This window comes from Aquarana catesbeiana, linkage group LG05, assembly GCF_042186555.1.
Source record: "Aquarana catesbeiana isolate 2022-GZ linkage group LG05, ASM4218655v1, whole genome shotgun sequence".
In the NCBI taxonomy this organism is placed as follows: domain Eukaryota; kingdom Metazoa; phylum Chordata; class Amphibia; order Anura; family Ranidae; genus Aquarana; species Aquarana catesbeiana.
This window is the reverse complement of record NC_133328.1, coordinates 618,015,693-618,041,459: the sequence shown is the minus strand read 5'-3', so window position 1 is coordinate 618,041,459 and position 25,767 is coordinate 618,015,693. Positions and strand designations below refer to the sequence as shown.

General features: G+C 40.7%; 1 protein-coding gene across 1 annotated transcript in view; it reads right to left on the bottom strand.

The window, feature by feature from the left end:
- The window catches only part of TG (thyroglobulin), a 399,523-nt gene that overhangs the window by 306,661 nt on the left and 67,095 nt on the right, over positions 1-25,767 (bottom strand). The window contains exons 15-20 of the mRNA XM_073632844.1: positions 23,817-23,925; positions 22,152-22,343; positions 19,689-19,898; positions 16,574-16,728; positions 9,275-9,431; positions 91-306 (exon numbers count right to left, since the gene is read on the bottom strand). Coding sequence (XP_073488945.1) covers positions 91-306; positions 9,275-9,431; positions 16,574-16,728; positions 19,689-19,898; positions 22,152-22,343; positions 23,817-23,925 — 1,039 coding nt within the window. The remainder of the gene's footprint in view (positions 1-90; positions 307-9,274; positions 9,432-16,573; positions 16,729-19,688; positions 19,899-22,151; positions 22,344-23,816; positions 23,926-25,767) is intronic.

Below are 25,767 nucleotides of genomic sequence, written 5' to 3'. Positions count from 1 at the left end.
AAGATTTGGGTTGGACATACACTTCAATGGACAGGGAGGCCTGTCTTTGTACGTTGACCTTAATCTAGACCCTGGGGAAGTCATACATACCACATCCAGCAACATTCCCAATTTCGTCTGCCCGAGAAATCAGCAACTTCTGGAATCCTTTAGCACAGCTCAGCCTGACCTGTGTGGAGGAGTCTTTAGGGAGGAAATCAGACTTGTCTGCCACAAAGAGCTTGGAATCTAAATCCAGGGAATAGCTGCCAGATCCGATAACTGATAACAGGCGTCCAACCACGTTCTCCACCGCCAGCGCATTCTCTGTGAAGGAACAGAAAATCATAACTAGAGAAATAAAGGCATATGTAAGGATTATTATGGGTAAGGCTGACATAAGGTGGATCTAAGTCTGACTTCTAAAATAAAAGAAAATAAATGACTTTGTTGTAGGCACTATGGGGGTTGATTGACTAAAACCGGAGAATGCAAAATCCGGTGCAGCTCTGCATAGAAACCAATCAGCTTCAAGGTTTTGTTTTTTTTTGTCAAAGCTTAACTGAACAAGCTGCAGTTAGAAGCTGATTGCCTACCATTAGGGCCAGGACAAGGGGTGGGCAGGAGGGGAAGCTGCCCTGGGCACTGTGGTATCATGTGAGGTGAGGGGGGGGGCAGATTGGGGAAGAGGGGACTTGTGTTGTTGGAAAGGGGAATTTGGGGGGGTGGCAGGGGGTATGTATTGTTCTAGGAGGAGAAATTTGGGTGGGGGGGGGGTGCTGGGAGTGGTGATTTAGGGAGATTTATGTCAGGAGGGGGAATGATAGGAAGAAGATTTGTGCTAGGAGGTGGGATTGGGGGGGGGGATTTGTGCTGGGAGGGCGGGCATTAGAGGGGGGGTGTAGGAGAGGAAACCTTAGGGGGGCATTTAAGCTGGGGGATTTGAGGAGCAAAGATTGTGTGCTGGGAGGGGGGATTTCAGCAGGGGGCGGTGGAATTGGGGGGGGGATTTGTGCTTGGAGGACGGAATTTAGAGTGGGGGTGAAAAGATGTGTACTAGGAGGGGTAGAGGATTTATGCTAAGAGGGGTGATTTTTTGGGGGGGAAGGGGTATTTGAGCTGGGGGCATTTGGGGATCAAGGATTTGTGCTGGGAGGAGGGGGACTTTATGCTTAGGGGAAAGCATGCAGATTAGTGCTCAGTTTTTTTGCTGACACATAATGCTCTTACATCTTGGTTGGGTGGGGGGGGGGCGCAGTTTGAAATGATCACCCTAGGCTCTAGATGTCCTTGTCCCAGCACTGTCTACCATGTACAGCTGCAACAGATTTTGCACTCTCTACTTTTAGTAAATCATCCCCAATGAGGGCAAAAACAAGCAGCTTTTTAGCTTTAGCTTTTTTCTGCCACTGACAGCGACTTTGTCTAGACTGAAATGATGTCATCAGTCTGCTGCAGGCAGGAGGAAGCATTTTCTCCTCCAGTGATCCGACTGAAACACTGTAGCAAGCCACAGGGTGAGAGGCTGCAGCAGGGGCAGATCTGTGTCAAGACATTTGTTTAAGAACTTCACAGGCACAGGTATTTAAATGATTGTATTAGCTCTGCGCCATCATCCTAGCCCAGGAATGCTGATTCTGGGTGATGCCTGAACAAACATGGCTCCATTCTTCTGGAGAGAAAAACAGAAAAAGACATTGCCAGGGGGAGTACTGTGATCTCTGTGAGAGGTAATACAAATATTGACAACGCGTTTCGTCCTAATGGGACATCTACAGGGGCATCTGCAGATGCCGACATCTGCAGATGTCCCATTAGGATGAAACGCATCGGGCAAGGTCCATCGCTCCCCACATTGCTTTTAATTTATCGTGATCACTTTTATCCTATGTATTGTTGGTTTTAAATAAAACCTACTTTTTTGACCTGCACTATCGGAGCCCCCCCTCTGTTTTTTACACATTGACCTTTGATGAGAGCTGTCGTGGTGGTTCGTTTGGATAGTCACCCTTCCAGTTGGGTCGAGATCTATGAGGTTGTTTGAAGACATCCTTGGAGAACCCGGGCTTCTACCTCCATCCTGAGAGAGCCACTAATCCGATTGTCTCTGCTTTTATGATTCGGTGTCGCTGACATTCGGGTCCAACTGCTCTGGTAAGAGTATCCAATCATATTCACTTTTTGGATTCATTACTGTTGATGTTCCACATTACATCTTGAACGTTTGAAGATCCACACTCCATTGTCTGCGGACTTCCACATATTTCCCCATTTTTGGGATTTGTGTTATGAGACTCACATTATATATTTTTTCACTTTTATACCCATTTATTTCACTATGTTGGACTGGGAATATTTATTCATAATATTATTGCACTTATTATTTGTGCACATATTTTGTTGGCGCTACATTTTTTTACACTTCTTGTATTTGAATTTTTGTCTCATTCTTGTGTAGCAGCTGTTACATTTAATTTATATATTTGCGCAGTATTATTCTATTTTTCTGTTACTTTCCTGAGCCAGTCTGTTTTTGTTTGTTTTTTTTTCTGAATGAATATCCTTTGAGGGGATATTTGTACAGAAGGAATGAACACGCAGTTCTGTTGGATGAATACGCTCCTAAGAAAGCCACAGAGCCCCGAGCACCATGTTCTGTCCTTTCCTCTCCCCGTATCAGTGCTGATAATTATGCCAACTTTCTATAAAATAGGATTTTTTTATTGATTAGTGGTGTAAAAGGCGTTTTGTTTTATACAGTGCCTTGAAAAAGTATTCATACCCCTTGAAATTTTCCACATTCTGTCATGTTACAACCAAAAACATAAATGTATTTTATTGGGATTTTATGTGATAGACCAACACAAAGTGGCACATAATTGTGACGTGGAAGGAAAATGATAAATGGTTTTCAAATTTTTTTTACAAATAAATATGTGAAAAGTGTGGGGTACATTTGTATTCAGCCCCCCGGAGTCAATACTTTGTAGAACCTCCTTTCACTGCAATTACAGCTGTAAGTATTTTTGGGGATGTCTCTACCACCTTTTCACATCTAGAGAGTGACATTTCTGCCCATTCTTCTTTGTGAAATATCTCAAGTTCTGTCAGATTGGATGGAGAGCGTCTGTGAACAGCAATTTTCAAGTCATGCCACAGATTCCCAACTAGATTTAGGTCTGGACTTTGACTGGACAATTCTAACACATGAATATGCTTTGATCTAAACCATTCCATTGTAGCTCTGGCTGTATGTTTAGGGTCGTTGTCCTGCAGGAAGGAGAACCTCCACCCCAGTCTCAAGTCTTTTGCAGACTCTAACAGGTTTTCTTCTAAGATTGCCCTGTATTTGGCTCCATCCATCTTCCCATCAACTCTGACCAGCTTCCCTGTCCCTGCTGAAGAAAAGCATCCCCACAACATCATGCTGCCACCACCATGTTTCACGGTGGGGATGGTGTGTTCAGGGTGATGTGCAGTGTTAGTTTCCCCCACACATAGCGTTTTGCTTTTAGGCCAAAAAGTTCAATTTTGGTCTCATCTGACCAGAGCACCTTCTTCCACATGTTTGCTTTGTCCCCAACATGGCTTCTCGCAAACTGCAAACAGGACTTCTTATGGCTTTCTTTCAACAATGTCTTTCTTCTTGCCACTCTTCCATAAAGTCCAGATTTGTGGAGAGCACGCCTAATAGTTGTCCTGTGGACAGATTCTCCCACCTGAGCTGTGGATCTCTGCAGCTCCTCCAGGGTTCCCATGGGCCTCTTGGCTGCTTCTCTGATTAATGCTCTCCTTGCCCGGCCTGTCAGTTTAGGTGGACGGCCATGTCTTGGTAAGTTTGCAGTTGTGCCATACTCTTTCCCTTTTCAGATGATTGATTGAACAGTGCTCTGTGAGATGTTCAAAGCTTGGGATATATTTTTATAACCTAACCCTGCTTTATACTTCTCCACAACTTTATCCCTGACCTGTCTGGTGTGTTTCTTGGCCTTCATGATGCTGTTTTTTCACTAAGGTTCTCTAACAAACCTCTGAGGGCTTCACAGAACAGCTGTATTTATACTGAGATTAAATTACACACAGGTGGAAGCTATTTACTAATTAGGTGACTTCTGAAGGCAATTGGTGCAACTAAATTTCAGTATGACCCCTTTCACACCGAGGGCGTTTTGCAGGCGCTATAGCGTTAAAAATAGTGCCTGTGATCCGCCCTCAAACAGCTGCAGCATTGTCTCCAGTGTGAAAGCCCGAGGGCTTTCACACCGGAGCGCTGCGCTGGCAGGACGTCAGGAAAAGTCCTGCCAGCAGCTTCTTTGGAGGGGTGAAGGAGCGGTGTGTTTACCGCTCCTCCACCACTGCTCCCCATTGAAATCAATGGGGCAGCGCTGGGATACTGCCGGCAAAACGCTGCTATTGCGGTGCATTGTGGGCGGTTTTAACCCTTTCTTGGCCGCTAGCAGGGGGAAAAGTGTCCTGCTAGCGGCCGAAATGCGCCGCTAATCCGACGGTAAAACGCCACTAAAAATAGCGGTGTTTTACCGCCGACACTATAGGCGGCCCGGTGTGAAAGGGCTCTTAGGGGTATCAGAGTAAAGGGGGCTGAATACAAATGCACTCCACACTTTTTACATATATATATATATATTTTTTTTTAAACATTTATCATTTTCCTTCCACTTCACAATTATGTGCCACTTTGTGTTGGTCTATCACATAAAATCCCAATAAAATACATTTACGTTTTTGGTTGTAACATGACAAAATGTGGAAAATGGCAAGGGGTATGAATATTTTTTCAAAGCACTGTGGATGTGCCTGGTGTTCGTCTGTTATAAGAGTTTAAAAAAAATGGACCTCCCACTACAAAGCTCCTTCTGAAAATGCTTGTTTCTTGGCTGTCATGTTGATTTTAATGGCTTCAGTCATTTTATAATTTGGTTACTGAGATGTATGTTTTTAATAAATTGTCGTCTTTAATAAATCCAAAAATTAAAACCAGCCCAGGCCGGCTTCACAATCACATCGCACTCCATATCAATCCGAACATCCGAACATCCGCTTCTAAAGTATTCACAGTAATTTTTGCACTGAAAATTAAACATTGTCACCAGGAAGGATAAAATCTGAAAAATCTGTCTGTCCGGATGAAGAATTTCCTTTGTGTTCAGATTTAATCGGAGAATTAGAACAAACAAAAAAAAAAAAAAAGCTGCAATGAGCGATTTCACAATCACAGTCTAGAAGGTTTTTTTTTTTCCTTTGTGGTTATATAGCTTTTATTTATTTATTTATTTATTTATTTTTTGTGTACATTTTTTATCAATGTAGTCACGTAGCACCTTACAAATTCTTTAGATAGTAAACTCATATACTGTATTTAGGACTTGCATCTTTTCCCCAGAAGGTTGTCAATGAGAGAGTATGAGTAAATTTATTGCAGCAAAACTGACTTTTTTTTACTTTTTTTGTGTTTCCAGGAAAGATAACTTCTGAAAAATCTGTCTATTCGGATTAAACATTTCCTTTCCATGCAGATGTAATCATTCAGAGAATTAGAAGAACAAAAGAAAAAAAAAAAAAAAAAGAGCTGCAATGAAGGCTATCACAAGATTTCACAATCACATTCTGGATTTCTTTTTTTCTGTATTAATATGCTTTTTCGTTTTTTATAAGATGTCTACATTTGTTTATAATGTTGTCTTATACCACCTTACAAATCCTTTAGATTGTAAGCTCATATAGCCAGAACTTTTTTCCTTATTGTTTCTTTTTCTTCTGGAAAGTGTTTTACTGTTCAATTGCAAAAACTTGGATAAGTAAATTTATTGTGGCAAAAATTTTTTTGGTCATTGTCAAAATTTTTAACATTTTCTGACATGCAAATAAAAATAAAATGTTTTTTTTTTTTAAATTTATTTAACAATTTAAAAAGTAGTAGTAGTAGTTATTTTTTTAATGAAGTTTCTTTTAAGGGCATTGTCGCATAATTTTTTTTTATTAGAACTTTTTTTTTTTAATTGCACTTAAGGCTAGGTTCACACTGCTGCGAATTCTATTGCGAATTTGAGCCGTTGCGATCGCTCGAATTCGCAAGTCATTTAAATTACATAGATTAACATTAGTGCCGTTCACATTGATGCGTTGCGAATATAACCTGCGTGAAAAAAAGGTCCTGTGCGAGTTTGATCCGTGTGCGATGCGAATTCAGCTCTATAGACTGCAAAATTTGCAGTAGAATCGCAAGAACACATATAGAATTCGCAATGCAAATTTGCAACGCAATCGGAACAAAATCGCGCTAAATTCGCACTGCAGCAGTGTGAACCTTAGGGCTAATTCACACCAGCAATAACTTTTTTTTTTTTTTAATTAAAAAACTAGTAGTAGTAGTTTTTTTTAAAATGAAATTTCTTTTAAGGGCTCATTCACATTCTTTTTTTTTATTAGAACTTTTTTTTTAAATTACAAATTAAAAAAGTAATAGTAGTAGTTTTTTGAATGAAATTTCTTTTAAGGGCTTATTCACATTATTTTTTTTAATTAGAACTTTTTTTAAATTATAAATTAAAAAAGCAATAGTAGTAATTTTTTGAATGAAATTTCTTTTAAGGGCTCATTCACATTCTTTTTTTTTAGTTAGAACTTTTTTTTTAAATTACAAATTAAAAAAGTAATAGTAGTAGTTTTTTTAATGAAATTTCTTTTAAGGGCTCATTCACATTATTTTTTTAATTAGAACTTTTTTTTAAATTAAAAATTAAAAAAGCAATAGTAGTAATTTTTTTAATGAAATTTCTTTTAAGGGCTCATTCACATTCTTTTTTTTTTAATTAGAACTTTTTTAAAATTATAAATTAAAAAAACAATAGTAGTAATTTTTTTAATGAAATTTATTTTAAGGGCTCATTCACGGGGGGTCATGGCACAAACTGTCACAATTGCACAAACTTGGATGTGTAAATTTATTGTGTTAAAATTTACTTTGTCATTGACAACATTTTCAACATTTTCCAGCATGCAATAAAAAAAAAAAAAAAAGATAGTGAATGCACAGCTTTTTTTTTTTAGTCTAGGGGGCTGTGGAACAAACTGTCGCAACTGCAGAAATTCAGAGTAAATTTATTGTGTTAAAATATACTTTGTCATTGGCAAAATGTAAAAAAAAAAAAATCCTCCACGCACAACCCTTTTTTTTCTTTAGCCCAGGGGGTTTTGGCACAAACTACTGCAATTGCAAAAAGTTAGATGAGTAAAATTATTGTGTCAATGTTTACTTTGTCATTGGCAAAATGTTCTCAATTTTTCAACATACACTAAAAAAAATGTAAATAATAAAAAAATTTGGAAGCAGCACCTTTTTTTCAGGCCAGGGGTTTGTGGCACAAACCCATCGCATGGCATGGCATAGCAATACCACTGTGTGAATAGAATAATGTGACATTTCAATATAGTTCTAATCCAAAAATAAATAAATAAATAAAACAGTGTGATGTGCTAGAAGTGGTATTGCAATCAGCACAGCTGGCAGGTGTGAATTAGCCCTTAAGTGAAATTAAAAAAAAAAAGTTCTGATTAAAAAAAAAAATATGTAAATGAGCCCTTGAAAGAAATTTCATAAAAAAAAACTACTACTACTTTTTTAATTTTTAATTTAATAAAAAGTTCTAATGAGCCCTTAAAAGAAATTTCATTAAAACTACTACTACTAAATTTTTAATTTAAAAAAAAAAAGTTATTGCTGGTGTGAATTAGCCCTTAAGTGAAGTTTTAAAAAAACAGTTCTAATAAAAAAAGGATGTGAATATGTCCTTAAAAGAAACTTGATTTAAAAAAAAAAACTACTACTGTACTACTACTTTTTTAATATTTAAATAAAAAGGTAGTTCTAAAAATAAATGTGAATGAGCCCTTAAAAAAATAATAAAAAAACTACTACTACTTTAATTTTTAATTTAAAAAAAGTTTTAATTAAAAAAAATAAGTGAATGAGCCCTTAAAAGAAATTTCATTAAAAAACTACTACAACTACTTTTTTAATTTAAAAAAAAAGTTCTTGCTGGTGTGAATTAGCCCTTAAGTGAAATTTAAAAAAATAGTTCTAATAAAAAAAAAATATGTGAATGAACCCTAAAAAGAATTTTCATAAAAAAAAAAAAAAAAAAAAAACTACTACTACTTTTTTAATTTTTAATTTAATGGATGTGTTTTGGGGGATGCATTCAGTATAATTTACAACTAAAAACTACTACTACTACTACTACTACTTTTTTAATATTAAATAAAAAAAAAAAGTTCTAATAAAAAAATATATTTTTTTTTTGAGCCCTTAAAAGAAATTTTATTCAAAAAACTACTACTACTACTTTTTTTAAAAAAAGTTCTAATTTAAAAAAATGTGAATGAGCCCTTAATAGAAATGTAATAAAACAAAACTACTAGTACTACTTTTTTGAATATTTATTTAAAAAAAAAAAATATGTGAATGAGCCCTTAAAAGAAACTTCATTAAAAAAAAAAAAACTACTACTACTTTTTTAATTTTTCATTTAATGGATGTGTTTTTGGGGATGCATGCAGTATAGTTTATAAGTTTATTTTATTTAGCGTTTTTTGTGGGGGTTATTTTGGTCTATGTTATTATTGTGTGGATGCAGTGTGGTGCGGTAGCAATAACGCACACAGGCCAACTGCGATGAAGAACTTGTATTGAAATTATACAAATACAGTTCACAATAAACCCCAGGAGAAGACAGCCCAACCGGGAACACTCATGGGGTCCAACTGTGTGTAGAGAGAAGGTTTCAACCGAACTGACAGCGCCTGTTAGGAGGGGCGTAGTGCAGCCTGGCCGTCTTGTGCCCAAGTAGGAAGATATCCAGAGAAGTTGCGAGCCCTAAGCTTGTCCTCCTCAACAGAAATCTTTCCCTCCCACTAGTTCTGTTCCTACCAGACCTTGTACCCGTCCCTACTCTACCCACTTGCAAAATGCATGCCAAGTCTGGGAGCCAAGGCCTTAAATAGGGCCTTAAATAGGTTCTGCCGGACCTTACACCCCCATCCCACCCACACTTCCATAATGCAAGGGGTCATCCTCCAGTGACATCCCAGGAAATGGAGATTTTCCATAATCTTGCGAGAAGACAACCCAGCACAGAAGTGTAGAATACTCAACTTCGCCTATTCCCACACTTTTGTTTGTTTTGGGTTTTTTTTTTTTGTACGGTGGGTGCCCTTAAGTGGACCTTCATTGTCTAGTCTAAAAAATTTGCATCTGTCACTTAAAATAAAGATTTACCAATGTCAAGAAAAGCGGGCAGCAAGGATTCTGGGATCTTATATATCTGGGCTGTCCAGGTCACATTTACTCCCATACGAGTGGACGTCAAACACTCAACGTGGATGGTGGAATCATCACATAGGGGTACGGTACCCCGGCCTCCCAACGTGGTCACCTGTCCCAAAGAGAGGAGACACAGAAAGTAGAGGAATACAATCATCAGAGACTATTCATTTGGACAGAGACAGGTTTTAATTACGGTTCTATTTTGTCCGATTTATATATAAAATTTAAGAACTCAAATTTGCTGACACGTTACAGATTTCCTAAAGCAAAAAAAATCCCAATAAGCGTATATGGATTGGTTTGCACAAAAGTTATAGCGTCTACAAACCATGGGATATTTTACTTTTTTTTTTTTTTACTAAAGTCTCTCAATCAGCATTAACTACCTGTATTTTTAATCCTTATGGTGCTAACGTTAATATAGATAGGAAGGTATGTTATATTTTTCTTGCTTTAACCACTTCAGCTCCAGGAGGTTTACCCCCCCCCTTCCTGACCAGCCCATTTTTTGCGATACGGCGCTGCGTTACTTTAACTGACAATTGCGCGGTCGTGCAACACTTCACCCACATAACATTTTTGTCCCTTTTTTTCCCACAAATAGAGTTTTCTTTGGTGGTAAATTAGATTTTTTTTACATTTTTTTTTATTGAGTATGTTTTATAGCAGAAAGTAAAACGTATTTTTTTTTTTTCAAAATTGTCGATTTTTTTTTGTTTATAACACAAAAAATAAAAACTGCTGCAGTTTTTATTTTTTGTGTTATAAACAACATTTGGTGAAGATGACTTGCTCAAGTTCTAAATTGATGAAGAAATTTGATTTTTTTTACATTTTTTTTATTGAGTATGTTTTATAGCAGAAAGTAAAACTTATTTTTTTTTTTTTTTAATCAAAATTGTCGAATATAAAACATACTCAATTAAAAAAAATGTAAAAAAATAGGATTTTTTAAAACAGCTTACCTGTAAAATCCTTTTCTTTCGAAGGACATCACGGGACACAGAGCCACAGTAATTACTGATGGGTTATATAGGTATCACTGGTGATTGGACACTGGCACACCCTATCAGGAAGTTCAACCCCCTATATAATCCCTCCCCCTTGCAGGGATACCTCAGTTTTGTAGCCAAGCAATATAGTGTATTAGAAGAGGGGCGGGACCTCTGTGTCCCGTGATGTCCTTCGAAAGAAAAGGATTTTACAGGTAAGCTGTTTTAAAAAATCCTATTTTCTTTCTCGAACATCACGGGACACAGAGCCACAGTAATTACTGATGGGATGTCCCAGAGCAATGCTACCTGAGGGGGGGGGAACCACGACCAAGTAGGGTGCAATCAGACCTGAGGACCCTGTACTGCTGCCTGCAGCACACTACGCCCAAAGGCGATATCCTCATGCCTTCTCACATCCACCTGATAGAATCTGGTGAATGTATGAACTGAAGACCAGGTTGCGGCCTTGCAGATTTGAGCCATAGAGGCCCGGTGATGCACTGCCCAAGAAGCACCAATAGCCCTTGTGGAATGTGCCCTGATCTGAAACGGAGGAATCTTCTGTTTCAAACCGTAAGCTTGAATGATCAACTGTCGAATCCATTTAGAAATGGTAGCTTTTGACGCTGCCTGTCCTCTATTGGGACCCTCTGGCAGCACAAACAAAACATCCGTCTTGCGGATCTGAGTAGTTGCCCCTAGATAGGCCTTAACTGCTCTTACTACATTCAACGAATGTAGAGATCTCTCTTCCGGAGAACAGGGATCTGGAAAAAAGGAAGGTAGAACAATGTCTTGGTTTAAATGAAAATCAGAAACCACCTTCGGTAAAAAACTAGGATGAGGGCATAGTACCACTCTATCCTTGTGTATAATCAAATAAGGCTCCTTACAGGAAAGAGCTGCTAATTCTGATACTCTTCTAGCAGAAGAGATGGCCACCAGAAAAATTTATTTCCTTGTCAACAAGACCAAAGGAATCTGACTTATTGGTTCAAAAGGCCGTTTCTGTAACACAGCCAGGACCAAATTCAAGTCCCAGGGGTTTAGGGGCGCTTTAACCGGAGGATTAAGACGCATCACCCCCTGCATAAAGTTTCGGACCAAAGAATGCGAAGCAAGTGGCCGCTGAAATAATACTGATAAAGCAGAGACCTGGCCCTTGATGGTACTCAAGGCCAGCTTCATCTCTAATCTCATCTGTAGAAAATCAAGGATTCTACCTATGACATATTTCCTGGGATGCCAACCTCTGGATTCACACCAGGTTATATAAGCTTTCCAGACTCTATGATAAATCATCCTGGAAGCTGGCTTCCTTGCATTAATCAAGGTAGATATGACAGGACCTGAGAGCCCACGACTCTTCAGAACGTGGGTCTCAATAGCCAAACCGTCAAATTTATCGTTTGTAAGGCAGGATGGAACACTGGACCTTGAGATAACAGGTCTGGGCGTTCCGGTAGTGTCCACGGGGAACCTACCGTCATCCTTACTATTTCTGCATACCAAGTCCTTCTGGGCCAAGCGGGGGCCACCAGAAGTACCGACTTCCTTTCCTGCCTGATCCTGCGAAGGAGTCGTGGTAGTAGCAGAATAGGCGGGAATGCGTAAATCAGTGAGAACCGATGCCACGGAATCACCAACGCATCCGTCCCGCATGCAAGAGGATCTTTTGTCCTTGCCACAAATCTGTCTATCTTTTTGTTGAATCGGGATGCAAAGAGATCTACATCTGGAACCCCCCATCTTTGGCATATGGCCCAAAAGACATCGGGATGCAGAGACCATTCCCCTGGAAGTAACTGCTGGCGACTTAGATAGTCCGCCTGCCAATTCTCTATTCCCGGGATGAAAACTGCCGATATGCATGGCACATGCATCTCTGCCCAGACTAAGATCTGGTTCACCTCTTTTTGAGCAGCTCGGCTCCGGGTGCCTCCCTGATGATTGACATAAGCCACTGCTGTGGCATTGTCGGACTGGATCCTGACCGGACAACCCTGTAGCCTGATAGTCCAGGCTTTTAGAGCTAGATGTATCGCCCGGATCTCCAGAATGTTGATGGGTAAGGTCCTCTCTGTCTTGGACCATACTCCTTGGACCGCAGCCTGTTCCAGAACTGCTCCCCAACCTGACAGACTGGCATCTGTTGTTACCACCGTCCAGGTAACCGGTAGAAAGGATTTCCCCTTCTGCAGGTTTTCGGGTATGAGCCACCAATTGAGGCTCTGATGCACCGCATGCGACAGGTGCATCGGAAAGTCTAATGCCTGAACCTTCTTGTTCCAGGTCGACAGAATACTGTGTTGCAGCATTCTTGAGTGAAACTGAGCATAGGGAACTGCTTCGAATGAAGACACCATCTTCCCTAGTAGCCTCATACAAAGGCGGACTGAGGGACCCTTCTTGGTCCTTACTGTCAGAATCAGCTCTCTCAAAGCAGTGATCTTTGCCTGGGGTAGAAATATTTTCTCCTGGCTTGTATGTATAATCAGACCTAAATATTCCAGTCTTCTTACTGGTTTTAGGAAAGACTTTTCTAAGTTGAGGATCCAACCCAGGTGTTCTAGATACCTGACCGTGGTCCTCAAGTTTCCATTCAAAGAGGCTACCGACCGGTCTATCAAGAGCAGGTCGTCTAGGTATGCTATGACAGCTATACCCTGAGCCCTTAATCTGGCCAGAGGAGGAGCCAAGATCTTTGTGAACACTCGAGGTGCAGTGGCTATCCCAAAGGGCAGAGCCATAAACTGGAAATGGCGCCCTCCTACCTCGAAGCGCAGAAACTTCTGATGAGCAGGAAAAATGGGCACATGCAGATATGCATCTCTGATGTCTATTGATGCCAGAAATTCTCCTCCCTGCAGGGTGGGAACTACTGTTCGAATTGATTCCATGCGGAAGGATTGAATCCTTAGGAATCGGTTCAGATCCCTTAAGTCCAAAATGGGCCTGACATCCCCATTTGGCTTTTGGACCCTAAAAAGGTTGGAATAGAAGCCCAATCCCTGGTCCTTTGCGGGAACTATCATAATGACCTCCTGCGACAAAAGTCGCTCTAACGCTAGAAGGAGCGACTGCTTCTTCTCTGGGTCTCTAGGAACATTTGATCTGAGGAACCGAGGAGAAGGGAATTCCTGAAACTCCAGCTTGTACCCTAAGGTTACCGTGGAGACTACCCATCTGTCCTGGAAGTCCTCCTGCCAGAGCTCTGAGAATTGTCGCAGTCTTCCCCCCACTCGAGTGAGCGGGGGCGCCCCCTCATGCAGAGGTCTTAGTGTTTTGCCTAGTAGGCTTCTTTCCCCAGGACTTCTTTTGTCCCTGGGGTTGACTCTTGTCTCTGGACCCCGATGGAGGCGGCCGTCGAGACTGCCTGGAGGCTGAAGCCCCCGGCGCTGGGGAAAGAGTCCGTTTGAAAGAGGGACGCTTACTCTTCTTCTTGACAGGTAAGAGAGTGCTTTTCCCACAAGAGATTCTCTTGATATAGTTATCCAAGTCCTCTCCAAACAACCTTGCACCACGAAATGGAAACCCAGCCAGTAGCTTCTTACATGGTGCTTCGGCTGACCAATTTTTCAACCATAGGATTCTACGTATATGCACCAACCCCAGTGAAAGACGGGAGGTTTGCACGATAGAATCTCTAATGACGTCAACCACAAAGCATAAGGCCGCTGGAAGGTTAGCAAACCCCTGGGCCTGCTGTTCAGGTAATACTTTGATGACCTGCTTAACATGGTCTCTTAAGTATTGACAGACTCCAATCGCTGCTATTGCAGGTTGGGCCACTGATCCTGCTAAGGAGAAAACATCCTTCAATAGGGATTCCATCCTTTTATCTACAGGATCCCTGAGCATCTGAGCATTGTCTACAGGACAAGTCAGGCTATTATTTATTGAGGAAATGGCGGCATCAATAGCCGGAATTCCCCACATTTTAATAAACTTTTCTTCCATCGGATAAAGTGTTGAAAACTTTCTCGGCGGAAAAAAACGTTTGTCTGGGTGATCCCACTCAGAATAAATAAGCTTTTCAAGTAAAGTATGAACAGGAAAAGCATGTGCTGCTTGGAAAGGTTTCAGTGACCCCAAAGCAGAAGAGGATTCTTTAGCAGTTTCAGGTATGGGCAACTTAAATGTGGAGCGGACCAATCCAGTGAGGATCTGCACTAAGACTTTCTCCTCTTGGGAAGTCGCAGAGGGTCCCTCTCCACCTGAATCCTCCGAAGAGGAATCATCCATCCCATCCCGATCCTCTGAAAGGGATTCATCTCCTTTATCCCAGAGCTCCTCTGTCTGAGGGTCTTGGGGAACAGAGGAAAGCCTAGTGCGTTTTCTTCCACTGAGTGAAGACGTAATCACGGCCATTAATCTTTCCTCTAGACCATTAATGGTTGAGGAAAAAACCTCTTGTGTAATATATACAGGGGCTGAAGTGCCAGAAGCAGGTGTAGCCCCTGACCCCGATGGCTCTCCCTGGCTAGCCGTCCCTGGCCCATCTTTAGGGGGGAAGGATGCTGCCGACAGGGGGCCCTCAGAACCTGAACAAGATCCCCTAGTGTCTCTGGTTCCTGGGGTGCTTGAACCTCTTCTACCCATAGTGCAAAGCAACAAGGTGTGAGGTATACAAATGAACACTGTCCGCTGAGCGATGTAGTCTGGCTAAAAGCCTTGCTACCCAATGCTCAGTCTGGTGTTACTTCAGTAAATGCTGCCTAGGAGAATGCCTGTGTCCCACCTTACATGCGACCGTCAGCTCTGTGTCTCTCAGAAGGCTGAGTGCACCTGTACAGAGTGCCTTTAATAGCCTGCAGCTGGCCTGAGTGGGAGTCTAAACACTCTGTGCTGACATCCCGCCCCCTCCTCTACCGCCCCCCCCCCCTCGAGTTTTGAAAAAAACGAGCGCTTCCCGCGCTGCCAACTCTCCTGTCATGCTCTGGAGAAAAGGCTGGGGATGGGGGGGGGAAGAAGGGAGACTGGTAACAAGATTTGCCTGAACGGCTATCTTCAGAGATGGTGGCCATTAGGCCACAGAGCCCGGGTGGTATAACCACTTTCTAGACCCCTGTGGCCCCTCTCTAGCCTGGGGGGGAACATTCAAACATGAGAAATCCCCCCATCCACCTTACCTGCTTGCAGCCTGCTTGATACGCTGGGACATACACAGTGATTACAACACCTGAGACAGACATTCAGCATGTGTAGGTTTGTGCTCTTGGCAGCCCCCGGTGGTCACAATAGGCATAGCATGCATTTACCTTAAAGGAGAAAAGCCACTAGAACTCAAAAATTCTGTGGAATCTCCTCTTACCTTATCCAGCCGCAGGGTGCTGTTTACACAGACCCAATCTTCACCTCTCACGGTGGGCTCCGTTTGAAAAAACCGTCAGAGACTGGGGCCCCCATCAGTAGGGGGATCCAACAGTTCTGGGACCATAAAGCACCTCGCCAGAAATTAGGAAGTTTAAAGCCATTTTCTGATCTGCGGGGTCCAGCTCTCTAAAAAGAGAAGCATTACGGGTAAAACCTCGTTTCTTCGGACACGAGGCCCGGGTACCATTCAATTCGGCCATGAAAAGACACTTTGAATGGATCCGGTTCGCCTGGCTTGCCCCAGTATAGGATCTTAGGATATTCCCTTTGGAGCTCAGCACAGGACATCTTTACACGTCCATCACCTAAGACACTGGTGTAAAAACTGAGGTATCCCTGCAAGGGGGAGGGATTATATAGGGGGTTGAACTTCCTAATAGGGTGTGCCAGTGTCCAATCACCAGTGATACCTATATAACCCATCAGTAATTACTGTGGCTCTGTGTCCCGTGATGTTCGAGAAAGAAAATCAAATTTCTTCATCAATTTAGAACTTGAGCAAGTCATCTTCAGCACGTCTAGATGCCTAAATGCATTGAGGTGCTGCCGTGTGATTGGCTGATTAGCAATTCGTGTTACCAAGCAATGGAACAGGTGGCCTAATAAGGTGGCCGGTGAGTGTTATGGAAGATAGCACGCACTCCTTCCTATAAAAAACGGACAACGTTGTCCACAATGATGCTAATGAGTTGACCACACACAGGGGATATGGTGGGATTAACTAAAGCTACATTAAATATCCAGCAACCTACGACAGAAGATTATTTTTTTTTCCTAAAATTTCCCTGCTAGTGATTGGATGTTTGTTCTATTCCGCTTTACACTTCTATGAAATTAAGTCCATAGCATTATTTCTGTAGAGGAAGTGAAGAGATCCTACCTGGATATGGCAGAGTCCTCTGGCCCTCAGATCATCCAATATAAAGGTTCTAAATGCTTCTAATAATCCAGCGTAGTCATCGGTACACATTTTACCAGCGGGGAGCAAGAGCTGGAACCAAGCCCGAGTCTGGATCATACTGAATGGCTCCAACCCTGAAAACACAGCAACCAATTAGTACTATAATAGTCATTAACAAGTGCTATGGAGACAATGGCCAATGACACAACCAACACAAGCCTGGAAAAAAGTAAATTACAGGAAAAAACTAATAAAACTTGATTTGCTCCTAAGCCTTTTATATCACTCTCTTTGGGTTGCCAGAACTTAATACACGTTGTACAATCACCACATTTTGCACCATTGTAATAGATATGCCTACAAATAAAGAGTACTCAAGGTAATAGCTGTAGGATGATCAGGAGCAGAAAAGATCAGGATACATTCGATCTGAACCCCAGTCATATATACTATACACACATTAATACAACTCTGTATTTACTAATTCATTATGCATTTGTTTTATTAAAAGCAAGCCTCTGATTTGGTCTCACCCCCTTGCAATCCCTGTACAGCAGAGCTCACACTGAATGAATCAGCACAGGAAACCAATCAGGTGTGCTACAGTGATCATGTGCTAACAAGGAACATGCTGATAGGATAAGAGAGCAAAATGATAAGCTCATCTTTCTGTTTGCTTCTTTATTCACTTAGACATGTGCATTGAGCAAAAAATGTGTTCGTTTTCGTTTCATTCATTTTTTTTGCTTTTTTTGGGAATTCGAAAAATCGGATTTCAGGATTTCCGAATTTCGAATTTTCGGATTTCCGAAATTTCGAATTTCCGAATTTTCAAATTTCGGAATTTCAAATTTCTGAATTTTGGAATTTCCGAAATTTCGAATTTCCGGAAATTCAAAAATTTGAAAATCCGAAAATTCGAAAATCTGAAAAAAACAAAGAAAGCCAGTACCAAATCCTCAAATACCTTTGCAAAATCCAGATACACCACGTCTACGGGCCTTCCTTTATCTAGATGGTAACTCACCTCCTCAGAAGGTTAATAGATTAGTCTGGCAAGAACGATTCTTCATGAATCCATGCCGATTACTGCTAATAATACAGTTTTTATTACTACTAAAATCTTGTATATAGTCCCCTCCAAGAGTTTACATACTATTGATGTTAGGCTAACTGGCCTATAGTTCCCAGGGATGTATTTTGGCCCCTTTTTAAATATTGGTTCTACATTGACTTTTCTCCAATCAGCTGGTACCATTCCAGTCAGTAGACTCCATAAAAATTAGGAACAATGGTCTGGCTTTCACTTGACTGAATTCCTTAAAGTGGATGTAAACCCAATGTCATCCTTTCTAAACTACTGGGGTTATCTATAAGGATATAGATGCCTCCTGCATGTATCTTTACCAGTCAACTGTCTCCCCTCTGTCTGTTATGAGACCCAAAAAACTGCAGATTCTGTGGGTGGGTCTGTTGTCTGGAGCTCGGTGGGCGGAGTCGTGATGTCAGACTCCCCGCCCACCTCCACACACCCCTTGTCAATATGCATTTTCTCCTGTGTATTTCTTACACTGAACTTCTGCTATGATCTCTAACATCCAGTGAAAAGACAGGAAAGTAACCACATGACTTCAGCATGCCCAATCATGCTGAGGTGTGGAACAGCCAATCCTTGCAGAGCTGCTGAAGAAAGGAGTGGGGGAGGGAATTAAAAAATAATGCATGTCTTAGGCTAGTGCACAAGATATGTAAATCACCTGTCACTCACAGCAAGGGGGAGGATTTGACAAAGTTTTTCTCTGTTTGTCAAGATTTATCTCACTGAACAATAAAAGAGGATTGCTCAGAGCTGGATTAACTCTTTGTGGCAAGACTGGGCTCAAATGATAGGAAATCTTATACTCTACATTAAGACATCAAAAAAAAAAAATTTGGGTTTACATCCACTTTAAGGATCCTCGGGCGCAAGCCATCTGGTCCCGGTGACTTATTAATGTTACGTTTTGCAAGTCTATTTCTAATTCTGTCTTCTGTTAGCCATGAGGGTGCTTCCTGTGACATGTTATGAAGATTAACATTGCAGTCTTGGTTACTGAATCCCCCCGATTCCCTTGTAAAAACTGTGGAGAAGAATAAATTCAAAACTCTCTCCATCCTTTGTAACCAGATTCCCTCCATCATCCTTTATGGGGCCAATATGTTCCGACCTCCCTTTCTTACTATTTATATACTTAAAGGATTTCTTGGGGAGTTGCTGTGTTTTCCTGGTGCTTGCAGTCAGACCCCATGATTCCCTAGCACCCCGGAGGCAAGGCACATACACATCCTCAGGGGGGGCAGCTATCTCTTTCTGGTTCCTGCAGTCAGCCCCATGATGGCCCAGCACTCTGATAGCACAGTACACGCTCACCATCAGGGACTAGCTGTCTCTTCAGGGTTCTTGCAATCAGCCCCCTGATAGCCTCGCACCTATATGGCATCATCAGGGGACCAGCTGCAAGAACCAAGAAGAGACAGCCAGCTTCTATGGTGTCAGAGATGAAAATGGTGGTATAGTACCAGGTGTGGAGCATTGGAGAGGCACATTTTTATAGAACAATGCTCGGCCTGTGAGTAGATTTATTGTGGGTAAACCACCTGACCAGATAAGAGGGCAGTAAAAAAAAAAAAAAAAAAAAAAACAGGGGTGAACTTTCTTTTAATGGGTTTTAGTAGTAAAACCTTTCACCATCCCTCCATATGGCTTTATACAGAAGTCAGACGGAGTAAGCCAAAAAGCAAACAACTTCTGCTGTGCTCTCTCTTGAGAAAAACCCTAGTGCTCTGGAATTCCTTTATCATGTATCTGTATGCAATGTTTATTTGTAAGATATATATAGATATATATATATATATATATATAAATATATATATATATATATATATATATATATATATATATATATCTATAAATAAATAAAATAAATTCTGAAACTGTTTGAAAACTTATAGATTTTTTTAAGAAATTCTAATAAAATCGACCCCAAACTATAATATTTTCCCTGTGATGTAATCCAGAATCCCCTTTAGAACAGGATCAATAAAATGTTCTTACTCTGGCAGGGCTGGCTGTGTGGTGGTTGTGGTATCCAGAGATATGAATTCGGGTCACATGTGAATGTAGAAGTGGAGATTAGGTTGGTGTAGCCCTTCTGACACACAAGCTGACATTTCTGCACCTTTTTCCCAGAATCCACTAGCTCAGAACAGAATATAGATCCGTGTTTGATTTCCTTGATGCCAAAAGGAAGTGGACACACCGGAGCTAGCAACAAAAGGTAACATTATGTAAGTTATGGTATCTAAACAACCAGACATCAGTTACATGTAAAGGTAGAGCAGCATAGGTGCATATTCTTTTTAATATACAGTATGTATGTTTTAAAAACCTTATTTATAGGAATATTTATATATGCACATGAGAAAACACAATTTACATATGTATGCAATCTTTGCACTGCTACACAATGGTTGTGTTTTACTGCTCCTTCTAACAGTGCAAGTCTATGAGTTGGCCAACTTAATAAAAACAATGCTCTCCCTGTGTGTCCAATGCCTCATCTCAGCAATTGCTGTAAAAGCTAAACATATTTTTTTAGCTTTGGATAAAGTGAGGGCTAGATCCTCTTTTAGGTGTTTAATGGTGCCTGTATCTTGGCTGGGAAGATTTTCTATCCCATTTTGTTATGCTGACCATGTCACTGGGACTGAATTTTAGGGAAAATCCCAAATTTCGGGTTGTCACCAGAGTAAGAAGATCATCCAATGGGAACAAATGTTCTGGTGACTAAGACGACAATTCACCTAACTGGTGAGATTTACTCTTCAGGACAGGTAGTGAAGGCTAATGGGACACAGACGTAACTATTGGGACGGCTCTGATTTAACCTGGGTAGTATGAACCTGGAAGTACTCAGCTTTGATGACCTTGGGGTTAAATGCTGTTAATCTTGGCTGCTCTGGCTGGGGAAGAAGATGGCTGAGCATAGCCTTTGCTCCCTCATCTCCAACCAGTGCAGGGGTTATATCTGGGGTTTAATAGACTCCTTATGCCCTACTATAATGAAATTGTCACCTGCACTGTGCTATCGCATAGGGGGCTTTTCATTTCCCTTGTGTAGCAATAGAGCTAATAAAAAAGAAAAGGAAAAAAAAAGTGCTTAATAACATTAAAAGTAGCTGTAAGCCTCTGAGAGGAAAAATGAACAAAGGATATCCTTCTATAGTGTGTACAGAGCTTTATCCAAAGCACCTAGTGTGATTTCTGACTGCTGCCTCTTTTCTCCACTGTGGTCCTTCTGACAGTCCATGACCACACCAAACAATCCTGGGAGAGCACACAGCAGGTGTTTGAGAGCCTCAGCTGTTCATGTTTCCCTATGAGACTGTGTAGCGGGGGTCTGCCCCTTCCCTCCACTCAAGTCTCAGATTACACTCAGCTCTGTGCTCTATGCTGTGCAGTTTGTGAGAACAGATCACTGCCTTTTGAATCTGAGAAATGCAGTTGTAACTTCTGTACTTTGAAGGGCTGTAGAGGAGAGAGAGCTGCAGATAAACAGGTACAACTTATGTAGGAGGATTTGTTTCACCTCTGTGTATCACCTGAACCTAGTCACTTCACTGGGTATATGTAAGGGTTTACAACCACTTTAAAATTGAATAAAATAAAAGAAGCACCTAAAAGATTTTAAAGCCCCCCCACACACACACTATGAAAACAATGAATGAACCACACATCTTAGTTAGAATGGTCATACATGCATGCAGGAGAGAAAGCCATAATTTTAAAGTCATAATTCAGTGTTAATTCCAAAGTGATGAGCGTTTAAATGTCGTCTGTAGACAATTTTGGGTACTGTAGTTTTTTGCCAGGCAATATATATTTTTTAATATATTTATTTATTTATTATTATTCTTTTGTTCAATTTATTTATTGCATTTAATCAGAAAAACACACGTAAATGCGTGACAATACACACAAAAATGCTCATAAATGCGCAAATTGCACATTTCAATACATTTCTATGGGGAAAAATGCTTCAAGAACACACCAATCTGCTCAAATTGAGCTATAAAAGTAACTTTAAAACTTTTTTGAGCTTCAGGAGTTTGGCTTCAGGTAAATTGGTGTGGTGATGTGGACCAACTCCATAGAGATGCATCGGATTTCTCTCCTCCGGTGCTTTGGAGCTTTTGAGGTGTGTGTGGGGCCTAAAAGTGAACATTGCAATGATAACACAAAATATGACTATAACTATAAATTCAATAGATGTTCCCTTTTAAAGCGAACGTGTGCTTCCCATATGTGTCTGAACTGTGTTAACCATCACATAGCTAAAGAAAGAAGTGACGCCCCACTTAAACTCCGCTTTTTTTTTTTTTATGTGATCACCTTCCATTGACTGTGATCACAGTTCAGAGACAACGTTCATTGGCTAACCAACGAATAGTCTAAAAATAATAAAAAGGGCTGCGCATGATATTACTTGGGGATTGTATGTATAGAAACAGAACATACCCTGGCACAAGAAGCCTGTCCTTTCCGTCATGGGGACCCGAGTCCCAGTAGCTTCCTCACCGGTTGGGAATAGGCAATAGCACACATTGCTATCCGGGTCACACTGCTCCCGGGTCCCATCCCCGCTACAAGCAACACCGATCCCTTCACCTTGTGAATTGTCCTCAGTCAATATGGCGCAGGGTCTTGGACCTGGAGATGACATAGATATGCTTTAAAATATTATTCTAAGTCCAAAAATTAAAATGTTATATACTGCAGATTACTTGTCCTGGTAGCTTGATACATTTTTTTTCCTTTATTTTTCCTTAGTGATCCTGCCAGTAACACAATTCCTGTCCTAAGGAGATGATAACTCATACTCATTATATTTTATCTATGGAAAATCAGCTTTGTCACCTTAAGAAAAGGAAAAGAAACAAAGGAACCACGCTATTATATCAAAAATTACATATCACTATAGTGAATAAACAAATAAATACATCTTCATTTGAATTATAAAAAAATACATAAAAATCGTGAAGTCCACACGTGAATAACGTCCTCAGTGAGTATAGGAAAGGTTCCTCTCCACCCGCATGCAGACACACTATGCACTCACCAGACTTAATTGACCCCTAGTACAGGGAGTCAAATTACGTATATGGGAAAATTCAAGATGTCATACATGAGGTCACAGGAATGAATCCAAACCGCTGCTGTCATCCATTCAATATACGTATATGTAGATTTAATGTAGGTAGCGTATTCAAAGCTCCAGTTTTGCCATATAGAGAGGGAGAGGAAAGAACATTCTCATGATGCAGTAATTCAAAAAATGTATTTAAAAAAGAAGGCTGTATTGCACTTACATCAAAGAAGACAGGGATCAGGATGTATTGTATAGGAATCGCCGGTTAGCGCTCCACCTGCATTCCAGCTGACCGGAAATTACGTATCTCAAATACCTCCCAACGATGTTTCATTAGCCTACATCTGAAATCCTTCCATGAAGACGTCAGACGTAGGCTGACGAAACGTTGTCGGGTGGTGTTTGAGATAAGTCATTTCCTGTCAGCTAGAATGCACTTGGAGTGCTAACCGGCGATTCCTATACAATACATGCTGATCCCTGTCTTCTTTGATGTAAGTGTAATACAACCTTCTTTTTTAAATAAATTATTTGAATTACTGCACCATGAGAGTGTTCTTTCCTCTCCCTCTCTATATGGCAAAACTGGAGCATTGATTGCATTATCTACATATATATTGGATAGATGACAGCAGCGGTTTGGATTAATTCCTGTAACCTCATGTATGACATCTTGGATTTTCCATATGCATAATTTGACTCCCTGTAATAGGGGCCAATTAAGTCTGGTGAGTGCATAGTGTGCACGTTATTCACGTGTGGGATCTATATATGGACTTCACAATTTTTATGTATTTTTTATAATTCAAATGAAGATGTATTTATTTATTTGTTTATTCACTATGGTGATATGTAATTAATGATATAAGAGCGCAGTTTGTTTGTTTCTTTTCACGCTATAGGTGTTTTTTACACTTTACAACACGCAGCTCTTTAGACATAATTTATACTTTGTTTATATATTACATACTTTTTGTACACATATAATTTATGTCGAGTGATAAAGTTTCCCAGAAAAAGATTGTACAACTTACAATTTATGTCCTTCAAGGCATTCACGTCTTTTGGGATGGCTTCACCACTCACGGGACTCACACACCAAGAATCCGTGTCTGATCTTTGTAAAGGAACATACTGTCCAGCCTAGAATAGAGGCATGCCATTATTTAGGATAAAACCAACATATCCAGCTGCCACTGTTTCTGGGGGAAAAAATACCAGCGCTATGACCTCTTTCCTATTAATAACACAGGCAAAAGTCCTATTGGTAAAATAGTCTTAATGCAGAACTCCAGTAAAAAAAATAACAAGAACAAAATGAATAGCACCTTAAAATAAAAAATCTATAAGATAGGCTTTTGCTGCAGTATCCCCCTTCAATCCAGATATTTTTCCTGCAATCCTTTTTTCTGCCACTAAATGCCCCCAATCTATTTTGGTTGAACTTGAGTCTTTTTTTCAACCAGACTAACTATCTATCTTATAGCCAACTTTATTTTACTTATTTCCTGTCAGCCCAGGCCATCCTGAACCGGCCTCTGGGCTGTGACTGGACAGTGAAAGGAGAATCAGCACAGTGATGAACTCTCTGTCACTCTACTCTTTCCTCCTATCCTCCTGAGTCCTTGTGGTGCCTCTTCATCTCACAATCCAGCCCTGCTGTAGAGGGACTGCAAGCAGCTAATATCAGGTCAGATTCTGGAACTTATACTGCTTTCAGTAAAAAAAAAAAATGCATTTAATGGTGTATTAATGAATACAGAGCTGCATTCATTTGTGTCCTTTATCTTATATCTGCCTAGAGTTTAGATATCAATTAAGGTGGTTGTAAACCTCAGACATGAAATATAAACAAAGCCTATCCCTCAATCCAGAGCATTAAGTGTCATTTCTGCCTGATGCCTTGTTCCTCAACTATAAGCATGAGTCACTTCTGACAAGTTTTCCTGACACCAAGAGAAAAAATGGTGACAGGGAGGGACCTCCAGCTGATCGACAGCCTCAGCTCTGTTCCTGTGTGCTGTGTGAAGGGGGGGAAGGGTGTCTCTTCCCGCCAATGAGCTCTTAGAGCTCTTCTCACTGATGTAATGTCAGCTCTCTGCCCTCCGCTTTTCAGAGCTGAGAGATCCTGTGTAAATGTACTTTAAATGGATGTGGGGGAAAGATGGCTGTAGATAAACAGGCACAACTTATGTAGGAGGATTTGGTTCATTTCTGTGTATAACCTGAGGCCAGTCACTTCACTGGGTATATGCGAGGGTTTACAACCACTTTACATGGAGATCAAAGAAATTTTCCAAAATATTATTTTTCTTAGCAATAGCTAAAGGAAGAAGGCATTTGAATAAATAACAGTCTGTCTTCTGCCCCCAGCCCACTCCTTACCTGAGCTTTGAAGGAATGTTCTCACCACTATCCACCAGACCTCCTTAAAGGTTGGGCAACTCATTAGGAACTTTGTTCACTATTACACATAAACCTCCTGCATGAGGTGGAATAAAGCCAACAAAGCACAAGAGCCAAAAAGGAGATCAGCATCCTGCAGTTCATTTAGCTTCACTTCTTTGGCTGCCCTAGGGCTGGTCCAATGATATATGGGGGCCTGCCATGAGTTGACCAACTAAACTGCAGGCAGCCATATGTGTAGCTGTTGATGCCTGCTCTTGAGTTTCCCATGTTTGCTGCTAAACTAAGAATGGCAGCCACTAAGATCAATTTATTACTAGCAAAAAAGAAAATTCCTGGGGATTTTGTAAATATTAATGGCAGCTGCTGCACTGCACCATGGATAACCTCTGCCATGCATTTATAGCGTGATATCACAGACTTTGTCCAGATACAGTTTTTCTCTTTATAAATGAACGTTTCACATGCACTTTTATGTGGAAATATATGTCATCTAATATTGGGAGATCATACTTGGTGCTCAAGCCTTAGGTAATACTATATGTCTGCTCCAGTTTTGCAAGGTCAGGATCCAGGTGC